Source organism: Salvia splendens, chromosome 18 (genome assembly GCF_004379255.2).
Source record: "Salvia splendens isolate huo1 chromosome 18, SspV2, whole genome shotgun sequence".
Taxonomy (NCBI): domain Eukaryota; kingdom Viridiplantae; phylum Streptophyta; class Magnoliopsida; order Lamiales; family Lamiaceae; genus Salvia; species Salvia splendens.
In genome coordinates, this window is record NC_056049.1 from 17138031 (window position 1) to 17159348 (window position 21318).

Genomic DNA, 21318 nt, shown 5'->3' on the forward strand with positions numbered 1-21318 from the left:
ACATTATTTGGGGACGGAGGGAGTATTATTTAAAATTTATAAAAATTTATAAAAACTGACAAAATAAAAACAAATAAACAAAAGTCATAAATTACAATAATTAAAATACAAATAATTTTAGGAAGGTTAAAATTTTAGAATTAGAGGACATGTTATTCTCATCATCCATGGTCAGTGGTGGATGTAGAAATTTTTTTCGGTAGGAACTTCATCGTATATGTGTGTGTGAAAGAATAACTACCATTTAGTACATGAAAAATAATTTTGGTAATGATAATAGTTTTACTACAAATCGAAAAGTAAGAGAGTGATTTTTAAAAAGTGGTTGAAATATTGCCGTTAAATAGCTTTGATGGACACAACAAAATAGAAAAATATTCCCCCCGTCTGCGAAAAGGAGTCACGGTTCACTTTTACCATAAATGGTAATAGGGTCCCACATTCCTCTAACTCATTCTGCTCACATTTTATTTAAAACTGGGTAATATTTACAAGTGAGACCGTATTCCACTAACTCTTTTTCACATATTTTTCTTAACATTTCTTAAAGCTTGTGCCGTCAAGGAATGTGACTCCTAATGGCGGATGGAGGGAGTATAATTATTTTTCATAGACAGAAAAAAATATATCATGGAAAAAATCATAATCATAACAAACTATTACTATTATAATATGAATCAATGACAAATATAATGTTTAAATTAAATAAATCGAAATGTCACCCTAAACTAGAAATAAAAATAAATAAATAATTAATACAATCAATATTATAGCACATCTTCTGATTCTCTACATTAAGATAAATAAATTGCTCCGTATACTAAAAATTTCTATCAAAACAGCCGACCATTTTTAAAATCCTTATTCCTTAATTTTTTAAAACAATTTGTCGCCTCCACATGTCATCTCCGCCAGGTGTCATCTCTAATAGTGCAGTACGGTAATTATTTTTAATTGGCCAAAAGTCATCTTCTTCCTAATATTCCCTCTGTATCGCGATAGTTGAGTCATTTTACCATTTCAGAAAGTTTCTTTATAGTTGAGTCGTTTCTAAAAAAAGAAATAATTAGCAGATTTAATGGTGATTTATGCATATTTATTAACACCCCTAATTACACTTAATTAAATGAAGAAAACCAAGCGCCATTTTGTTTGGCTCATTATCCACATTTGTCGTCTCTCTCTACACAACAACTCTCCCTTCTCTCTTCCCCAATTCTGAAACCCTAGATCCAGATCCGCCGCCCTCATCCTCTCTCATTTCGCCCACCCCACAATGGACCGCTCGCCCTACCCCGAAGGCGATGGATGGATTAACCCTCGCATCACCCGCGTTCCAGCCGGCTCGCGCGGTAGAGGGCCTATTTCATCCGCTTCTCGGAGAAGAGGTCGTATCTCGGCTAGTTCCCTCGGGAGAGGTCGTATTTTGAGCAATTCCCGCCGTATATCTAGACAATCAGCCCGAGATGATGAAGGGTTAATTCACCATCTATTCTCGTTCATCTGCCGTTCCCACATCGGCGAACCCGCCGGAAGCGTAGGTGCCTCTCCCCTGACCGGAGGCCTTGTCGGGTGGTGTCGACGGCTCCCGAACCCTGGCCGGTTGCGTAATTGGAGGTGAAGGCAGCGCCTCCCCGACTGGAGGCGTACCTGGAAGGGAAGGCCGCGCCTTCTCGACCGGAGGTCTTGCTGTTGGTGAAGGCGGCGACATCTATGAGGTGACTGACAGCCCAGTAATGTCGGATGAAGAGTTTGTAAGGCGATATGTCATCACCGAGGCTGACAAGGAAGCATGGGAGATTAACAAGGCCGATGCAGAAAGGGAGGTGAAGGCACTCTTCGGTGAAAATTGCTTGGATCCGTAATATGGGTGAGATCTTTCTGTATGCTTACTTAAGGGTTATGGATTGTCATTTGTGTTTTGATATGTGATCGTTGGTTATATTTGTGTGATCCGTGATATGTACTCTAATTGAATGGGCTGTCTTTGGTTTATATATCTGTGATTGTGCTGGTGATGTTGTGATGTTGTGAATTTGGTTGGTGATGGTGTTGGTGTTGGTGATGTTGTGAATTTGGTTGGTGATGGTGCTGGTGATGTTATGCTGTTGTGAATTTGGTTGGTGATGGTTCTGGTGATGTTGTGATGTTGTGACTTTGGTGGTGATGGTGCTGTTGATGTTGTGCTGTTGTGAATGTGGTTGGTGATGAATTGCTTGCACAGTTACAGGCATTTAGAACCACATAATGCATGATTTCTGCACAGTTACAACATTGTACAAACACAAAATGCATCATTTCAGCCTATTGAGGGCCTATTCAAAACACAAAACACTAGCATGATATGTGCATTCATGTGTATTCACTGAATGCATCATTCATGCACATAGGCAGCCTATCCAAAAAACACAAAAGCTTCTTCTATACCTTCATAATCCTAATGACTGGGCAATCATCTCCAATCCCTGGTTGCTCCCTTGGTCCCGCAGATAAGCAATTGCTTGCATAGCCAGTTCCACTGGAACTTCTAGATCCATTGGAAGTTGATTAGTCTTCCTTAAATGTGCTTTCCCTATGTGGGGCAGCTTGTAGCTGTTATGACCCTGGACTTTCATGATTTCCATAAAACAGCCTTGAAGACTTAGGAAAACATTGTCCAAAGTCTGTGGCTGTAATTCATTGAATGATTGCACCACTGCATTGACTAAATTATCCACATTTTTGCATGCAGTCTGAGTTTGCAGTGATTGTATTGCTCTGAACCAACCCAAATCATTGACATTAGTGTCAGGTGAGTTAGGTGGTTTTTGCACAAGTGATATTGAGAAACCACTTTGTTGTGCAGCTTCTTTGAAAGCTGGATCATTGTCTTTGATGTGTGGTCTTGCATTGTCTTGTTGTATCTTGAGAACTTTAGTTGCCCCATCAGGCCACTTGGCTATGATGGCAGGTAATATCTGTTCCCAACAAGGTGCCATGCATTAAATCATCATTTTCACAACATTACAAAGCTTCATTACTAGTGTATCATGAGTATGTAGGTACACTGGTATGTAATGGCTGATGTGCACAAATTAATTGCATTAAAGAGATGCAACATTACCTTATTGATCAAGCAGTCCCTGGTCACATCTTTTGTGATACTCTCTATGAGTTTTGTCTCCAAAGTGTCTGTCTTTCTATTTTTGCTTGACCTTTTCGCTGGAACTTGTTTGGTAAGTGGAAAAATTCCAATTTTTCCATGAAACAAGACTTCACCATTAACACCAAACAATGGCCTAAAACTGCACACATGAACATAATTTTTTATATGAACTGCTTATTTTTACATGTTCTATGAGGTTCTTCCTCTCATAGAGCAAGATAGAATCTTTGAGCTCCTTTTGTCATGTAGAACCACTTTTCATCAATCTGTATGGTGTTGTACATGTTCTTGAACTTGATCTTGTTCAAGATCCTGTCTAGTTCTAAAGATTCAACTGTGAATCTCAGTCTCAACAACTTGTTTGTAGCTGTTAAGCTGGGCTTAATGGCTGATGTGTGTGGCCTAATTAGGCCAGCCTTAACCCACCTCCAAACAGTGGCTTTTGAACAACCCAAACCGGCTGCCATACTTAAGAGGTTGCATCTCTTTGAGAAATGCATAGTACCTCAACATCCAGATGCAACTTTTTGGGGTAAGACCTCACTTTTTTTAGACTTACCAATTGCATTGATTCTCCTCTTTGTTGTTGTTTCTTTGCAGCATTCCACCACCGTGTACAGGTTTGACGGGAGATTTTGAATTTGAGCTGTGTCTCCTTAAGTGTGCCGCGAGGAGGAACAATGTCGATGCACCTTCCAATGATGAATTGAACCACTTGGTTCTTGATTTCTGAGGAGTACTCTTGATGCCCCATTATGAGCATTCAAGGCAGTGGTTGAGCATTCAAGGCTTAGAGAATGGATGGATAGAGAGCATTTACTCCATTGGTAGAAGTGGAGTATTAATACAGTGAATGGAAAGTGGCGCCACATTTAATTATCTCCAATCTGTAGTGGCGCCATAATTTTGGTGAATTTTTTGTAAAGTGCTTGACCATGAATTTTGAATTGTTACGGACTTCATTTTGAATTAATAAAAGAAGACCTTTCATCTACTCTCTGTTTATGCATGTTGTAGCTCTATCTCTCTTTTTTATCTACAGAATTTAAAAATTGAATGTGGATAATTAACAAATAAATAAATCATTTATATAAAGAATTTTTTTTCAAGTTTAAATAATAATTCAAATCAAAATTGAAATTCAAATGTAAAAAGTCCACCTACTTCATCTACTTTATTATCTATCCACTTAATCCACTAAACATCCCTTTCTTATACTCCGTGCCGAAAAGTTCCGCCTCAACTATGGCGAAACGGAGGGAGTAATAACCTAGCCGCCATTGTTTTTCTCAGCAATTTTATAATTTCAGCCCTTATTTTTCAACATCCGACAATTTATTCTTCTACAACGAAGAGTTTGGTAGGGGCTAAAGATCAGTTTATGAAAATTTTAGGAGAAGAAAAATAGAAAAAAAAATTAGGGGAAGGGCTTAAGCCCCTCCCCTCTCCTTACTGTGTCTGCCAATGTCCATGGTGAATAAATTAAAAAAATGAGAAATTGTAAAATAGAAGAAAGATTATCTATAGAGAAAAATAGAGATTTTTTTGGGGAATAGAATTATAGGAAATGTGATCTCTATTTGTAGATGATAAAAAAATATATGAATTTTGGTATAATTTATTTATATATTTCATTTAATATATAAAAGATATTTAAATATTAAATAAAATATTTATTGACCAATGATATTACAACAAATGGCATAATCACATTAGTCAATAAATAAATTGAGGGTGACCACATGGTCTTATTTTATGCAACGGTTATAGGAATAATTTTTAATAGAATTTTCATTGTAATCGTTGAATATATACTAACTGGGGAGCGTTATTCTCATATTCATCCCTTAGATCCTTTATTCTTCTTAATATGGCCGTTAGATCTCATTCATCAACGGTCCAGATGATCTGCATTATTACACTATAATGGTGCATTATTAGTCGATGTGCATTATTCAACTGAAAATCTGCATTATTATACTATAATGGTGCATTATTAGTCAGGTGTACATTATTCAACTGAAAATCTGCATTATTAAATAACACGTAGCACCAATCTAACCGTCGGATGACAAAATCGTGGGGCTGAGATTAAAAAGAACAAAGAACAAAAGATACAAAAAGGAAATGAATACATCCCTATACTAATATCAATCATGTGTTAATATAATATGTTACTGTATACTAATGAAATTTTATAATATAGTGACCAATCTTTCATGAAACTGTGGATTCTTTGTTATATATTTATAGATTTACCATTTGAGTAAACAATTATTTCAGCCTAGATATTTCTCGAGAAACCAAAAATTCTATCAGCAACAAACTGGTTTCCGCTAAACACGTGACGTCACGTGCAAGAAGAGTCAAGGGTATTTTTGACCTTTACAACATAAATGTTATAACAGCAAAAATAGCTTAGCAATTCAATTATACAAGCATCAAGATTACATGTTTAAATGTGAAATCTAAACACAAAATTAAATCAAGAAAAATTCCCAGAAATTTATTTCACGAATAACAGAATGAAATAGGGAACAGAATCACGGACTAACCCAATCAGAGTTGATATGATTCTCAATCTTCCAGTATTTTTGTTTCTGAATCTTCGGTAGTGAGAGATTTTCAATTTTTCCAGGCTTTTCTTGTGTGTTTGGGGATTTTGATATAGCTCTCGACATTGGAGGAACAAAAAACAGTTACAATTTTCTTCCCACATTTGATCAAGATGGCGTTCAATATCACGTGGGCTTCGTTCCTCAGATTCTTCTCGCTTCTGCTGCTCCTCTCCGCAATTGTGATTGCTTGCTTCACTCTCCCTGTTGAAAAGGTTGGATTTTTTCTCATGGATCTTTGTCTGGTTTATGTTTTTGTCTTCTTCTTGGATTCTTTTTTATCTTTTTGGGTATTTTCTTGAATCAGTTTGTGGATTGGATGGGTGATGAAATTTATGTTTTTAGTTGGTTTAAGATTGAAAAACCTGTTTTTGTTTAATTGGATTGCTTTTGGGGATAACAAAATGTAATAAAATTTGTAATCTAACTTCTTGAAGGAAAGCATACCTAGCTGAATAAGTGGAGACTGGAGACTATGTTTTCATATTTTGTTATAAACTGTGTTTGAAAGAGTATTAATACCAAAATTGTTGCAATGGATTTGACTAACATTATTATGTTGGAATCTTTTTCATTTTTCTATGTGGCAGATGCTTAGAGATTTCTTGGTATGGGTAGAGGAAGATCTTGGTCCTTGGGGTCCTCTGGTGTTGTAAGTACTATTTTAATGTTCGTGTAAATTATTTAAACTTAAAAGGTACAGAGATTGCTGCCAGTTTCTTGTTTGAGATGCCAGACAGCATTTATAGTAGAATATTAAATGAACTCTCTGCCAACATTTGGAATGAGATGGCTACAAATCATATTTATCTAATAATTAGGTCTGCTACATTTTGATGTTGATGTTGATGTTGATGTTGATGATGGGTTTATTTACATAGTAAGATTAATATGTTCTGATTCCTTACTTTCAAATTCATGTTTTTAGTTAGATAGCAAAAGATGGTGGGTAAGCTATTGGAATTTTATGATAAAAGGCTGTCTTGGTCAAACATCCTCTATCCATAAACAATCTTCTTGATTGTAAAATAGATTAATGGCACTTTTGGCTTCTTATTTGCTCTTTAACCTGCGTTACTATTTGGTTCCTGGGAAATTTTCATCCATTTTCATAGTGACATGTGGTTTTGGGACCTTGCAGAGCGGTGGCTTACATCCCTTTAACAATATTGGCAGTGCCAGCTTCAATACTAACCGTAAGGATGAACACTTAATCTCCTTGACAAATTATATTAATTTGAAGTTCTAGTTTTCTGGTATCAAGTCTTGACAAATCATAGAAAACTAGAAAGAAGTTATCTCATGTCCTAATGTTGTGTAAGATGACCCTTTCAGCTAGGTGGTGGCTATCTTTTTGGCTTGCCAGTCGGTTTCGTTGCTGATTCAATTGGGGCTACAATAGGCGCTGGCGCAGCATTTCTTCTTGGGCGAACTGTAGTTTTTTTTTTCTTTTTTCATTATGTTATTACATTCCTCTTCCTTAACTCTCTACGTTTTGCCTGTATTAGTTAGTAGCAACTATAAAAAGGCATGTTCTGGTTGAGATAATCTTCGTGTGAATTATGGCAGCTAGGTAGGTCGTTTGTCATGGCCAAGTTGAAAGACTACCCCCAGTTTCGTGCAGTTGAGATTTCAATTCGGAGGTCCGGATTTAAGGTTTGTGTGTCCTCTCTGAATTCAATGCTTGGTTCTTGACATTGAAGTCTATTGTGCTTGTTTCGTTGTTCTTATGAATGTATGCTCTCAATTCCTTGTTATTGAACAGATTGTTTTGTTGCTCCGGCTTGTTCCTTTACTTCCATTCAGCATGCTGAATTACCTCTTATCTGTGACATCAGTCTCACTAGTTCCGTATTTGATGGCATCATGGCTGGGCATGATGGTATGCACCGTTCTTATCTGATCCTGCCTTATTTGATCATTTAAAAATATATCTCTTAAATATAATTAGATTTGAGGATAATTTATTGATGCATATGCCGAATCGTGTCCTCTTTTGTAGCCAATTACTCTGGCATTGGTATATGTTGGAACAACGTTAAAGGATATCTCAGATGTGACGCATGGATGGAGCGGATTTTCGAAAACCCGTTGGGTATGGATTTTTTTACGGAAATCTATTGAGTGAACAAATGGTTTATTTTACATCAATGTTTTGGTACATATTGTTATTATCTGGTTTTAGTTCTACGAGCTCGATCTTCAGCAATTTATAGTCTTATGTGCTCGAGGATTTGACAGCCTCTTGCTATTCTAACTACTTATTTCACATTATTCTGAACCTACCTATGCAGGCATTTATCGCGTTGAGCCTTGTGGTGTCGGGTAAATGCCATGTCTCATTCTAGATTTGATCTTTTGCTCTTGTGTTTGACAGTCTAAGGGCAGGAACAGAATTACCATCTGCCCCCGGATAATTAACCACACACGTTTGCTTGCAGTTATGTTAATGGTCATTGTGACACGAGTAGCAAAAGCTGCTCTAGAGAAAGCGTTGGCAGAGAACGAGGATATGGATGGCAGCGATCCCGTGTCACCGGATTTACCGGTGGAGGGGAATCTGCGCCAGCCGCTTATAGTCAAGGTTGATAGCACGTAAGACAATCAAGAATTTTACGTGTACATTCGCACCACCACTCTGCTTCCTTTGAAGAGATAAGTTTCCGGTAGCATTGCTCGATATTCGATTCAACTGTATAGTCGTGATTAGTAACGACGAAAAAATTACCTATACTTGTGCATTGGCTTATACGGTATAGTAATAGTACTACTTAGTTGTAGCAAAATCTTGTCCTGGCTTGGATTGATTGTATTGTATCTATCTATGGTTAGAGTGAATGTGTAGCTATTAGTATATTTGTGCAACTGGATTTAGAGGAGGCTATGGTTACATAGAGTAAATAAATTCAAGAATTATTGGATTCATTATTGTTGGACATTATTGTTATCTATGTTCAGAGCTACACATGCACTGGGGCACATTCCTACTGTTCAGCCACCTAATCCAAGTACAATCAATGCTGGCTGGGATTGTAAGAATGAATGAGCCAAATTATATTTATATGGTAAAAAAGATGGTTTGGGGTGGTAAATCGTGAGAATTGGACCGTTATCTGGTCAATAACCTAATTTAGTAGTCCGACTCGAATCCAACCTATAAAGAAAATTATCTCTCTAAACACTAACCCGACCTGCTATCTTTTAACTTGAACACAATCTGAACTCGACAAAAACCTGTTAATGTCACGATACAATATGGATTAACACCACAGGATAACAACATGAAAATGATATAAACTTGATTTACATGACTAAAACTAGAATCAGATAATTAAATCTTATTTACACTATTATAAACTTAATTTAAACGATTAAACCTGGTTTTTAACCTAACTTACATGATAAATCTGATTTTTATGATTTGCACCTGCTTTATACGAACATAGATACTAAAACTAAAGTATATTTTTTTTAAAAAAATCATAAAAGTAATTAAAGAATAATAATATTTTTATATTAGGTTATACGAACCTAACCTGAAATAATCGGGACGGATCAACCCGAAAAGGACACAAATCCAATAAGACTTGACCCAAATCTATTAAGAGTGAACTGCACCAAAGGGCCATGACTTTTCGCCTTGTAACATCAGAGGCCCCTAACTTTTAAAAATACCACCACAGGGATCTGACAAAACATATAATCACAAATCGTGTTTTTTCGGACCATTAGACCATCAGGGCCTGTAAGGGCAAAATCGGGCTTTTGCATGGTCGTCAGTGCTGTGTCAGCTGCAGCACTGTTGACGGGACATCGAATTGCAATTGGTGTGACAGGTTGCATTGCTTGTTGTCCCCTATTATTTTCACACGCATGAATTGCAATCGGACCTGCATTGAAATTTCATAAATTTTTGCCATTCCAAAACATTTCGCCAGGCTTCTCTATATTTTTTCCCTCCAATTCCACATTCACTTCATCAATTTGCCATTTCGCCAAAATAATTAGCCTCTGCCTTTCACGCCATTTTAATCCTTTTCATCAATGGCTCCAAAACGGAGACGAAGTGCTGCTGGAGCGTCCTCCGCTCGTAGTTCTTCTAGGCGAAAAAAGAAGCCGGCGACGCCATCGTCTTCGTCACAATCACCTCCGGCATCACCTAGACACAGTAGAAGGGGTCGGGGACCGGAGATAATCGACGTAGACCCAGAAACGTGGAGCATTCGCGATCCTCTGCTTGATTTCTTCTATCCAGAAGAAGAATATAGTAAGTTCAAATTTAAAATTGGTTTCAAGGTTTTTGATTGTGATTTAGGGCTCCGAAAATTGGTTGATTTGTGAAACTATTTTGATGTCCTCGTTTGGGAAATTGTTTGGACTGTGATTTAGGACTTTATATGTGAAAAAAGTTGGTTTAAATTTGGACGTTTGCTAACTCTGTACAAACCATAACAGGGGACCATCCCGGGATGTTTTCCGTCGGTTTTCATCACGGAGGGTCAATCTTCGAAATCAATGGAAAGAAGAAGTATGTTGGGGGGCAATAGACATTCTTTGACTATTGCTGGATTCGTCAGTTCGATTTCGTAGATCTGGCATGCATGGTAGTGCGGTTGGGTTACAATATGAACCTCATATGTGAGTTCTATTACGTTCATCCAACGTACAGTGCTGGTTGTAGTGGCGTGGAAATAGGAGGCCCATTGCTGCCCATAATTGACGATGCACATCTGGGTCCTTTTCTCAAAGTCGCGGTTACTAGCACAAAGCTAGTTCACATATATGTTGTCGAGATAACACAGGCGGCCGCCTTGCTGAAGAAGCGAAAAGAAGAAGCGGAGGAGTTGCTAAAATTTGTGAATGCTAGTAAAAAACCCACTGTGGTCATTGAAAAACTTGACGAACCAAACCCAATTGTGCCGAAGAGTAAACCGAAAAGGAAGAAACAACACCATTAGGAGGAGCAGAGGAAACCATCGGCACCATTACTGTTGCTTGAGTGGTACCCTAGAGATCTTGAGTTTGAAGAGTATTTGACCACGAGTTTAGAAGACAAACATCGCGAATGGAAGAGGCAAGAGGAGGCTGCCCGTAAGAATTTGATGGATGCATTTGCTTCATGTAGTGCAGAGCAAGCAGAAGCTGTTGTGTTTGATGTTGAAGGGTATGAACCAGTGGTTGGTGTTGTTGGACAAGGAGATGTCCATGAATGCGAATGTGGAGTTGAGGTTGAGGTAGAAGATGTTAATGAACAAGTTAGCCATGGTGAACACGGTGTACAACATAAGGTTGAGGTTGAGGTTGAGGTTGAAGACGTTAATGAACAGGTTAGCCATGGTGAACACGGTGTACAACATGAGGTTGAGGTTGAGGTTAAGGTTGAAGACGTTAATGAACAGGTTAGCCATGGTGAACATGGTATACAACCTGAGGCTGAGGTTGAAGACACTTGTGAACAGGTTAGCCATGCAGAGGTTAGTACACGACGGTGGTACATGTTTGTGATTTGTTGTTTATGTTTGGTATTCATATGTGATTTCATAATTTGTTCAGATTGGGCATCATGAAACCGATGCAATTGTAGGCCCTGTTGATAGCGTGGCTGAGGTTAGTGCATACCTAACCTATTGTAATTGAGTTGTGATTTATGATTGTATGCATGGTGTTAATTTGTGAATTTATGTTAAAGCAGATGGGACAATCTTCTCATAGTAAAGATGTTCAACATGTTGACGATAATGTGTACAAACCGACCCTGGATTTTTCAGCCGAAGCTCAACGTCAAGTGCAGTCGGAAGCACCCATTATCGAGGAGATTCCGGATGAATTGATAATGTCCGGACTTGAACCTCCATCCATGGAACACGGTGGACAGGAATTGCATGATGGTCCCGAAGTGCATGTTGTGCCTGAAGTGCATGGTGGACCGGAAGTACATGATGGTCTTGGAGTAGAACCTCAGGAGCCGCCGTTTGAGTACATTCCGGATGGCTGCCATCTACATAATGAGGGACCGCCGACTGATAATGAAGATGATGAGTTGGACCATTTTATCTCGTTGGCAAACATGTGCCGAGATGAGCAGCTTTTCACCTCATATTACGAATCCATTTTCCAACAACAAGAAGCGAGACAGAACCCAGAGAATGTACAGCAGCCGGGTGATGGCGAAGTCTATCCTGAAGGCGAAACCCAGCCGGGTGAGCATGGGTCAGGGGGGTCAGCGGGGTCAGGGGAAAAACGACGGAGGAAGTTTTCGCCTTATGTGGACAAGAGGACCATGACAAACAACCCACTTTTCGAGGAAGAACTTGCGGACGAGCTACAAGATGTTGATGACCTTCAGGATTTGGAGGGTTTGGAGGCATTGAAGAAGAATGGCATAAAGTTTACCCCGTTCAAGTTTGTCAGAAATGAGCTTCCCGTGTGGAAGCCTGGTAATGTTTTTAAGCACAGAGATTTCTTTTATGACGTGTTGAGGCAGTACGCAATAAAGTCAAGAAGGCGGGTGCACGTGAAAAGAAACGACGGCGGCAAAATTCGTGCGATTTGTAAAGGGCAAGGATGTGATTGGTATGTGTACTTGAGGAAGCACGAAGTACACAATGGTCATGATTATGTAGTGTTGAATATGCAACGCGATCACGCGCATATATGCTCTCAAGTATTGGATTCGAAGTGGCTGACGGCCAAGTGGCTAGGGGAGCGTTATATGGAGAAGATCAAAGCTAACCCTCATATTCCGCTTGCAGCTATACGGCAATGCGTCGATGAAAATTTTGGCCTGAAGATAGGTAGGATGAAGGCATATCGGGCCAGAGAGCACGCAGTGGACGGCATTTTCGGCTCTGCGGCGTCCCAATACAGACACTTGTTCTACTATAAAGCCGAATTGAAGCGGACGCACCCTGAATCCAACATTCATATACATTATGAAGATATGAGGGAATCTGGTGCCGTTGGACCGAGATTTATGAGGTTTTACTGCTAGGGCCACTGAAAAAAGGATGGAAGGAGTTATGTCGCCCGATTATCTTCTTCGACGCTTGTTTCTTACGAGGGATGTACAAAGGCCAGCTAATGACAGCAATGGGGATTGATCCCAACAATGGCTGGTGGCCGATTGCTTGGGCGGTGACTGAGGCCGAGAGTTATGTCCAGTGGAAGTGGTTTGTGGAGTACTTGGCCGATGACCTAAACTTGCATGCTAATGGGCCACGTTATGTGTTTATGTCTGACCAACAAAAGGTAGGCCATCCGTTATTCCAATATTTTATCATGTACGTGATATGTGATTTACTTTTATTTGTAATTTGTTTAATAAATTATGTACTGAATTGTGATTTTGTGGTAATGTATTGTTGTGTTGCATCAGGGCCTTACTGAGGAATTCCCACAAAGCGAGCATCGCTTTTGTGTTTAGCACATATACAACAATTTTAAGAAGAGATTTGTTGGTGAAGATTTCAAAGACCGGTTGTGGGAGATTTCCTCGAGTACCACCCTCGAACAGTATGTGGCTTTGATGGATGCTTTGCAAACCGAATATCCCAGTGCACACCAGTGGCTTTCTGGAGTAGCTCCCAAAGAAAAGTGGGTCAAGGCCTTTTTCTCTCCACACACCTGTTGTGATGTGATCCTGAACAACATCTGTGAGACATTCAATTCGAAGATTGCATTGGCTCGCGAGAAAGCAATTATCAGCATGTTGGAGGACATTCGAACAAGTCAAATGGAAAGAATTCAGATCAGAGGCCAATGGATCAAAAGCTACGATCATGCAGTCCCGCCTGTTATCAAGGAGCTTGTTGATAAGTAGTTCGCGAAGGCTTCATCGTGGAGGGCAACATGGAACGGACAGTCTTCGTAACAAGTGTCTGGGCCGTCTGGCCAATATGTTGTCAACATGCGCGATTTTACTTGTTCTTGCAGATTGTGGCAGCTAACCGGAATCCCGTGCACGTATGCTATCGCAACTATCAACAAGAATGGCGACGACGTGACGCGATTCGTTTCCTGATACTATTTGAAGTCAACAATGATCATGCTGTACGAGAATGTCCTCTACCCCATCAATGGGGTAGCCAGTTGGCCGAAGAGTACTGCAGATGGTTCAGTGGAAATGGCGCCCCCGAGGTCAAAGCGACAGCGTGGTAGGCCGAAGATGGTTCGTCTTCATGCAGATGGAGGTGAGTCATTGCGTCGCACCTTCGTGATGAAATTTCGTCGGTGCGGTCTAGAAGGTCATAATAGGAGGACATGCAGCAATGATCCTCGGACAGATGCCCGTTCTCAAGTTGGGGAGACTTCGCGTGAACATGGTGACAGTACTTTACCTGAATCGTCAAACAATCCCCAACGCCAAAAGGTACTATGCAGTAAGCATATGCAACTATATTATGTAATTGTACACAGTGCTTAAGCATGTATACTTACTACACTATTAATTGTTGCAGCCTAATGTTTCGAATCCGAGACCAAGCAGTCGGACAAGGACTCATCCTCAGAGATGCGGCCGCCGCGGTGATCAAGATTGATGGCCTTTACTTATTAACGTTGGTTTGTTTCGGATGGGTTGAACAATTTGTGTCAGTGATGATATGAATAGTATGATTTGTATGGTACAGACTATTTTGTAACAGACTAGTATTTTGGTGGAAGTAAAGTTCTGTGGAAAAATTTTGGTGGTGGTATTTTTGTGGATAGCGTACGTCGCTTTGTGATTTCAATCATATTTGAGTAACTTCATTTGTGATTTCAGTGATAGTTTGGTAGTATTCATTTGTGTACATGGTTTGTGATTTCAATCATATTTGAGTAACTTCATTTGTGATTTCAGTTTGGTAGTATTCATTTGTGTACATGGTTTGTGATTTCAATCATATTTGAGTAACTTCATTTGTGATTTCAGTTTGGTAGTATTCATTTGTGTACATGGTTTGTGATTTCAGTCATAGTTGTGTAACCTCATTCGTGCTTTCAGACATAAATGAATAGCAACAAAGCAAAGCGTAGTCGATCAGGATTTCAGTTTGTGATTTCAGAAATGAACCACGGAGTGAACACGACATAGCATTGTTATAACAGTAGAAAAATTACAATACATAAGAACAAGATTGTGATTTTTAAGCGCCGGAGAGTTGTTGCCATCTGACCAATTTTCACCGCCAATGCGTCACACTCTTCAGTTTTCATACCCAGTTGTAGCTTCAAGTCTTCAAACTCCACGGTTTTCAAGCGCAATTTCTCGTGCAGCACACCTTCGAGTAGAGATTTGCTTCGAAGTTCAGCTTCGAATTGGTCTCGCTCAAGTTTCACTCTCTGAAAATAACTGTCTTGACTTGGGGATAGACTCGCATCAAACAATCGAAAAAACTTGCAGTCATCGTCTTGCATAATAATTTCTCATTAATCTTTATGCCAACAAAATTAATGGACAACACGATCAAAATACATGGTTTTAACCTTCCATATAGGGCATCGATAGTAACGTCTACCCGGGTTAGCAGCCGTCCTAGATGTAACGAGCTCGGCCTCAAGATCGTGATTACACTTCACAATTTCTGGACGAGGCCAATTCCAATTGAAGCTTGAGCCGAACGATTGAGAAGAAGAAGAAGACATTGCGTAACGACCTGAATTCAGTTCGACAATACAAAAATCAAATCGACCAAGAATTGCAAAAATAATTTTCAAATGCCCGACAGTAACTATACAACCAAAAAAAATCAACCAACAATTGCAAAATAAAATTCCAACGGAAATCGCCTAAAACCCTCTTTGATACCCTAAATTCAGCAAAATCCAGATGAAATCCACTAAATTCGAGATCCCAAACGGCTGGCGAAGATATGAAATCCCCTAAATTGCCCTATGCCGAAGAAGGTAAAATCGCGTATACTGTTTTGAGAGGGAAATCAGAATTTGATTAGAACTTGAAATGGGTAGATGAAACGAAAATGGAGGGAAGAAATAATGAAACAGAATTGAAAAATATAAATGGAATTATGATTACACAGGTGCTTGACAAGACCGCACCAGCAAATGCAGTCATAGGGGTGCAGCCTAATGCAATCAAAAGGTCTAAACTGTCCTTCACCCCATTTGGGCATTTTCGTCCGAAAAATGGAAAAATATATACGATTTCTGATTATATGTTTTGTCAGATCCTTGTGGTGGTATTTTTAAAATTTAGGGGCCTCTAATGTTACAAGGCGAAAAGTCAGGGCCTTTTGGTGCAGTTCACTCATCTATTAAAGTCTCATGTGTTCATGTCAAGTCGAAAGTTGGTATTCCTAGTTGTGAATCTTGTGATGTCCCAAATGAGTGTAAAGCTTTGAGATTGTACCATATTGCGAATTAAATATTTAGACAATCTGGAGAAACTAATAAGCCTATTGCAGATTCTCCATCGCATTCTTGGCAGTTAGCATTATATTTTTTTCCACTCTCAACATTGATTCCCAGCAAATAAAATACTCCCTCCGTCCCAGATTAAGAGTCACTTTTTGTCATAAAAGTCCGTCTCAGTTTAAAAGTCACATTTAGAATTTTCCTTATTTAATCATACAATTTTACCCCATTCTTCATCAAAATTACATAAAAATGCCATTCTCTACATTAAAATAAACCAAAATAAAAATCAAACATTTAATTACACACTCTACCATCTCACTTCATTTATTATACACTCCAAAAAGTCAAAAGGGACCCACCTTCAACCAACTCTCTTCATTTATTACACACTCTACCATCTCACTTCATTTATTACACATTTCACCATCTCACTTCATTTATTACACACTTCAACTCTTTCTTAAAACCCGAGTCATAACAATAAGTGACTCCTAATCCAGGACGGAGGGAGTAAAAAATTAAAATTTCCCTCTTTCCATAAAAGAAAAAGAAGCTACAAAAGAAAGAAAAAGGACTGTAAAAATACAGTGTCTCTTGAGTAAACAGTAAGCAAAATTAAACAACATTTATCACACCCCCGAAAAAAAGAATTTGGTGATTGTCATCTAAAAGCAGCAAAGAATTATTACAGTTAGAATGACAAGTTGTTATGAAGTTTGTTTGCCAGCCAATTTTTTTTTTAAAATAAACTCCTATAACAAGGAGGAAATTACAACTGATATGTGGACTCAAACTCGGCACCTCATACAATAATATCTAAGCTCTTTGCTGCTAGGACAAAGGCTCTGGACTTGTTTGCCAGCCAATTCACATTTCCTTTATTGCTCAAAAGGGGTCCCTTTGCCCTTTGAGACTACACATCAAAATTCAAACTGTAATAAAAATAAACAATTTTCAAACTAAGATATGCCAACGACATACCCACAAGGGTCTCATCATTGTTTAGCCTTTTTAAGATGCATAACACCATTTATTAGCTTAGACTTAGAGAGAGAATGAGAGTGAATAAATCCTTACCAAATTTTTACAGCTTTCTTTGCCACCACCTATGCTGCTGTCTGAAAGAATACTAGAGCATCATGTGACAAACGAGCATTGATGGAATGGTTAAAAAAAACCATTGATGGATTTGATTAAAAAAAAAACCATTGATGGATTTGGTTAAAAAAAAAACCATTGATGGATTTGGTTAAAAAAAAAACCATTGATGCATTCATCCACGAAAAATAGTCATGATTTATCGAAATCAGTTCTATCTATACATAGTAAGTTTTTTTTCACTAATGTGGTGAGTCTTATTTTCCACTAATAACACTTTAACTAATTTTTTCTATCTCTTTCTTACTTTAATAATTATATACTGCGTCTATAACTAAGACTATTTTTTTTAAGAATGAAAGTAGTATTGACTAACCAGATTAAGGATTTTTAAACTTGGGAATGGATATTGTGTTATAGTATATTATTTTAATGAACTCTTCTAAAAAAAACTAACCATTAAAAAATTGCCATTTCATGAAAATTCTTACTACAAATATTGTCTTTCTTGTGTATTTACTTTTATATAGTCTGTAGGTGAGATGGAGATATGATTGGATAACATATCTATGGAGGACATATTTGTGTATGCAAGTTTAAAATATTTATGCATGTAGGTTGACTATGATTAGTCCAACTTGTTTGCATTCATTTCTCAGTATGGTATGTACTGTAAAGGTATAAATTATTGCTACTTTACTTTTTTTTTTATCAATTATTCTTAATTATTGACTATATTTTCTTCTAAAGTAGGAATTTTAACTAGATATATTAAATCTCTGCATAATCTATAATAATGTGCTATGAACTTTCTCTCGTAGATAATAATAGACTTTTAAACAAAATGTAGTAACACAATTTGCCTTATTTCATAATAACCCTCAAATAATAAAAGGCAAATTACCAAATAAATAATGAAGAGATGGCCAGATTATCGTCCCACACTTTTTAAGATCTATGTTATAAATTACGAAGTTTACAATTTTCACAATCATCCCACCTATCTTCTTTTCGGCAAAATACGCGTTGATGTAATAAATGATTTTAAACACGTCATCTACCACATATTTAAATATGTAGTGTATCATCCTAAGGAAGAACATTAACATTTCTAAGATAGCATAACATTCCCCTGTGTTCAAAATCAACTGCCACATCAATCACATAATTTTCTGGAAAAAAGCTGGATGAAATAATTATGAAAATTGAAAATCGTTATTCATAATTAAATTTTGAAAGTGAGACTGGACATAATGTTGACCATGATAGTAATTTGTTTGAACTAATTTTGACACAAATATTTTACTCCCAAATACAGAAGGTGCTATAATTTCACAAATCAAAAGTCAAAACCAAGAAATATACTTATCAAACTGAACAAATCACAAAAAATTATTGATACAACCAATTTTTTGGAGAGGGTAAAATCTGACTTGAAATCAGACGGTAATAAATATACAGCAGATTTCATTTTGCATCTTAGTATATATTTAACCATGGTTAAATAAAACCAAACACGAGTCAAGCCGAGCTGCGGTATTAAACGTTGTTCTAGAAAGAGCCAAGCCGCAAGCAGCAGCATTAAAGCCCAAAATTATGCCAATATCTATGAAAGTGGGGGAAAAAGAAAATTAAAATCAATATAGTATTTGATTAAAATGTGGCTTAATAATCATCCCCACCACCTTATTATTATAAAAATAATTAATTTTTAACCATAAATAAAAGCTCCAAAAGCAAGAAGAGTGAGAGTTTGTTTGTTCCTTGCAATTGCTACACACTCTCTCTCTCTCTCTCTCCCCAAAACTCTGAAATAGAGGTAGTCCAGAATTCAGCAGGGGAAGTGATAATGTGAATTCCTTTTCTCTTTATCCTTTCCTTCTTTGTGACTCCTTGTGAGGGGACTGCACATTAATTTGTTGAAACTTATTTTCATCCAGATCTACTTCTCTCTCTGTCACTGCATTGCCCTGTTTGTAATTTGCTTTGAGGGGTCTGCAAAATGAGTAAAGATGAATTCTTGAAGATCCAGGTACCTACCTCTCTCTTTCCCTCTCATTTATTGATAAATGCTGGGCTCGTGTAAGTGAGTGTATGCATTGTGGCGTGCTATTTTCAGTGCTGGTTTCTCTCTCTCTCTCTCACACGTTTTCTGTTGATTTCACTGCGTTTTCATTCGGATAAAGTTATAATCTTTGTGTTGTTTCAACGTTGATTTCTTGTTTTCATAGCTCCCACATCTTAAAGTTGCAGTCTTTACTCTAATTTAAGTGGATGTATCTCTCCTTTGATGGTGATTGCAGACTTGTGTTCTTAAAGTGAATATACACTGTGATGGCTGTAAGCATAAAGTCAAGAAAATCTTGCAGAAGATTGAAGGTATGCATATGTACTTGAATTTCTTGAAAAAAGTTGGTTCTTTTATGCTTATTGTGTGGGAATCTTGAAAAGGAATTGGGCTAATTAGTGTGTGATTTTTGGTAGGTGTATACACTACTAAAATAGATTCAGAGCAAGGGAAGGTAACAGTTTCTGGTAATGTTGATCCAAACACACTGATTAAGAAGCTAATCAAGAATGGGAAGCATGCTGAGTTATGGGGTGCAAAGCCATCCAACAACAGCAATCAAAACCACCTCAACAACCAGTTCAAAAATCTTCAAATCGACCACGGTGGCAAAGGCAGTGGTGGTGGGAATAAAGGGCAGGGCCAAAAGGGTGGGGGAAACAATCAGCCCAAGGGTGGTGGTGGTGGTGGCCCCTCAGGGCATAATCAGCCGCTGCAGCAGATGAAGGGGTTTCAGGATATGAAGATGCTGCCGCAGTTCATGAATGATGTGAAGATGGCACCTAACAGTGGCAGCAAGGAGCAGAATGCGAAGTCGGTCAAGTTCAAGCTGCCCCAGGAAGAGGACCTGAGTGATGATGATTATGATGACGATGATTTTGACGATGATGATTTTGATGATGATGAGCTCGATGATGAGATGGATCATGCGCCCTTAAATAAGATGAAGCCGGTGACTGGGGGTGGCCATGGTGGCCCGCAAATGCCTCCAGGGATGATGATGCAGAACATGATGAATGGCCAGCTCCCGCAGATGATGAAGCCCGGTGGAAATGCTGGTGGCGGTGGGAATGGGAACAAGGGTGGGGGCGGTGGGAATGGTAGCGTTCCTGTACAGATGAACCACGGGAGTGGTGGTGGTGGGAAGAAGGGCGGTGGTGGTGGCAATGGTGGTAGCGGGAATCAGAATCAAGGTGGTGGTGCGAAGGGAGGAAAGAATGGGGGCGGGGGTGGTCAGCATGGCGGAGGAGGCAATGCCGGCCAAAGTAAGAATGGGGGTGGCAGCGGTGGTGGTGGAGGAGGCGGCGGGCTGCCAGGCAACGGGCACCATTTCATGCCTAATGGGGCCAAGAAAATGGGTGATGGACCTCATGGAATGCCTAACATGATGGCTATGAATGGTGGTGGTGGTGGTAATATGCCTCCCATGGGCCAAATGGGGCAGCATATGGGAAATCTACCACCAATGGGGCAAATGGGAAACCTCGCCGCAGTGCAAGGGTTGCCGGCCTCAGCTCACGGCGGTGGTGGGGCGGGGTACTTCCCTGGTGGTGGGCCGCCTGACCACATGGCGGGTGGCAACCCCTACTACCAGCAGCAGCTAGCGAACATGATGATGAACCAGCAGAGGGCGAACGGGAACGAGAGGTTCCAGCCGATGATGTACGCCAGGCCGCCCCCAGCAGTCAACTACATGCCGGCGCCCTATCCGCCCTACCCGTACCCTCCGCCACCTGGCGACAGGCCCGACCAGTATGCGATGTTCAGTGACGAGAACACCGGTAGTTGTAGTGTGATGTGAGGGAGAGAGACAGATGAATCAATTGCTGAATAGTTCACAGTTTCTTGAATTGCTAGTCTTGATGCTATAGTACTACAAATGGAGATGTTTTTACTTCAAGTTTGATTGCTTCTCTTTCTCTCCCCCTTTTTTGGTATTTAATTTGCTCCCCTCTCTGATTGCAAATGTCTAGATTAGTGTTTCATGACAAAGGAGTATTTGATAGATAATATATGAAATGCAAATGTGTTGAAAC

The 21318-nt window shown here is 39.0% G+C and overlaps 3 protein-coding genes across 4 annotated transcripts; 2 read left to right on the forward strand and 1 right to left on the reverse strand.

Moving 5' to 3' along the window:
* Positions 1 to 2429: 2429 nt before the first annotated feature.
* LOC121776823 lies at positions 2430 to 3899 on the reverse strand. The gene is made up of 4 exons (XM_042173985.1): positions 3705 to 3899; positions 3398 to 3630; positions 3104 to 3284; positions 2430 to 2957 (listed from the first exon to the last, which is right to left on the reverse strand). The coding sequence occupies exons 1-4, from the start codon at positions 3897 to 3899 to the stop codon at positions 2430 to 2432; spliced, it is 1137 nt and encodes a 378-aa protein (XP_042029919.1).
* Positions 3900 to 5593: 1694 nt separating this feature from the next.
* Positions 5594 to 8685, forward strand: LOC121777338 (TVP38/TMEM64 family membrane protein slr0305-like). The gene is made up of 9 exons (XM_042174566.1): positions 5594 to 5975; positions 6351 to 6412; positions 6902 to 6956; positions 7096 to 7194; positions 7330 to 7416; positions 7526 to 7642; positions 7763 to 7855; positions 8055 to 8085; positions 8202 to 8685. Exons 1-9 carry the CDS (start codon positions 5874 to 5876, stop codon positions 8357 to 8359), a joined length of 804 nt encoding a protein of 267 aa, XP_042030500.1. The 5' UTR covers positions 5594 to 5873; the 3' UTR covers positions 8360 to 8685.
* A 10250-nt stretch (positions 8686 to 18935) lies between these two features.
* Positions 18936 to 21219, forward strand: LOC121777432 (heavy metal-associated isoprenylated plant protein 32-like). Of its 2 annotated transcripts, XM_042174692.1 has the most exons (4): positions 18936 to 19065; positions 19155 to 19246; positions 19518 to 19593; positions 19699 to 21219. In XM_042174692.1, exons 2-4 carry the CDS (start codon positions 19217 to 19219, stop codon positions 21081 to 21083), a joined length of 1491 nt encoding a protein of 496 aa, XP_042030626.1. In that variant the 5' UTR covers positions 18936 to 19065; positions 19155 to 19216; the 3' UTR covers positions 21084 to 21219. The 2 variants fall into 2 exon arrangements, with proteins under 2 accessions (XP_042030626.1, XP_042030625.1); XM_042174691.1 differs by having other exon boundaries at positions 18953 to 19246.
* Positions 21220 to 21318: the final 99 nt, after the last annotated feature.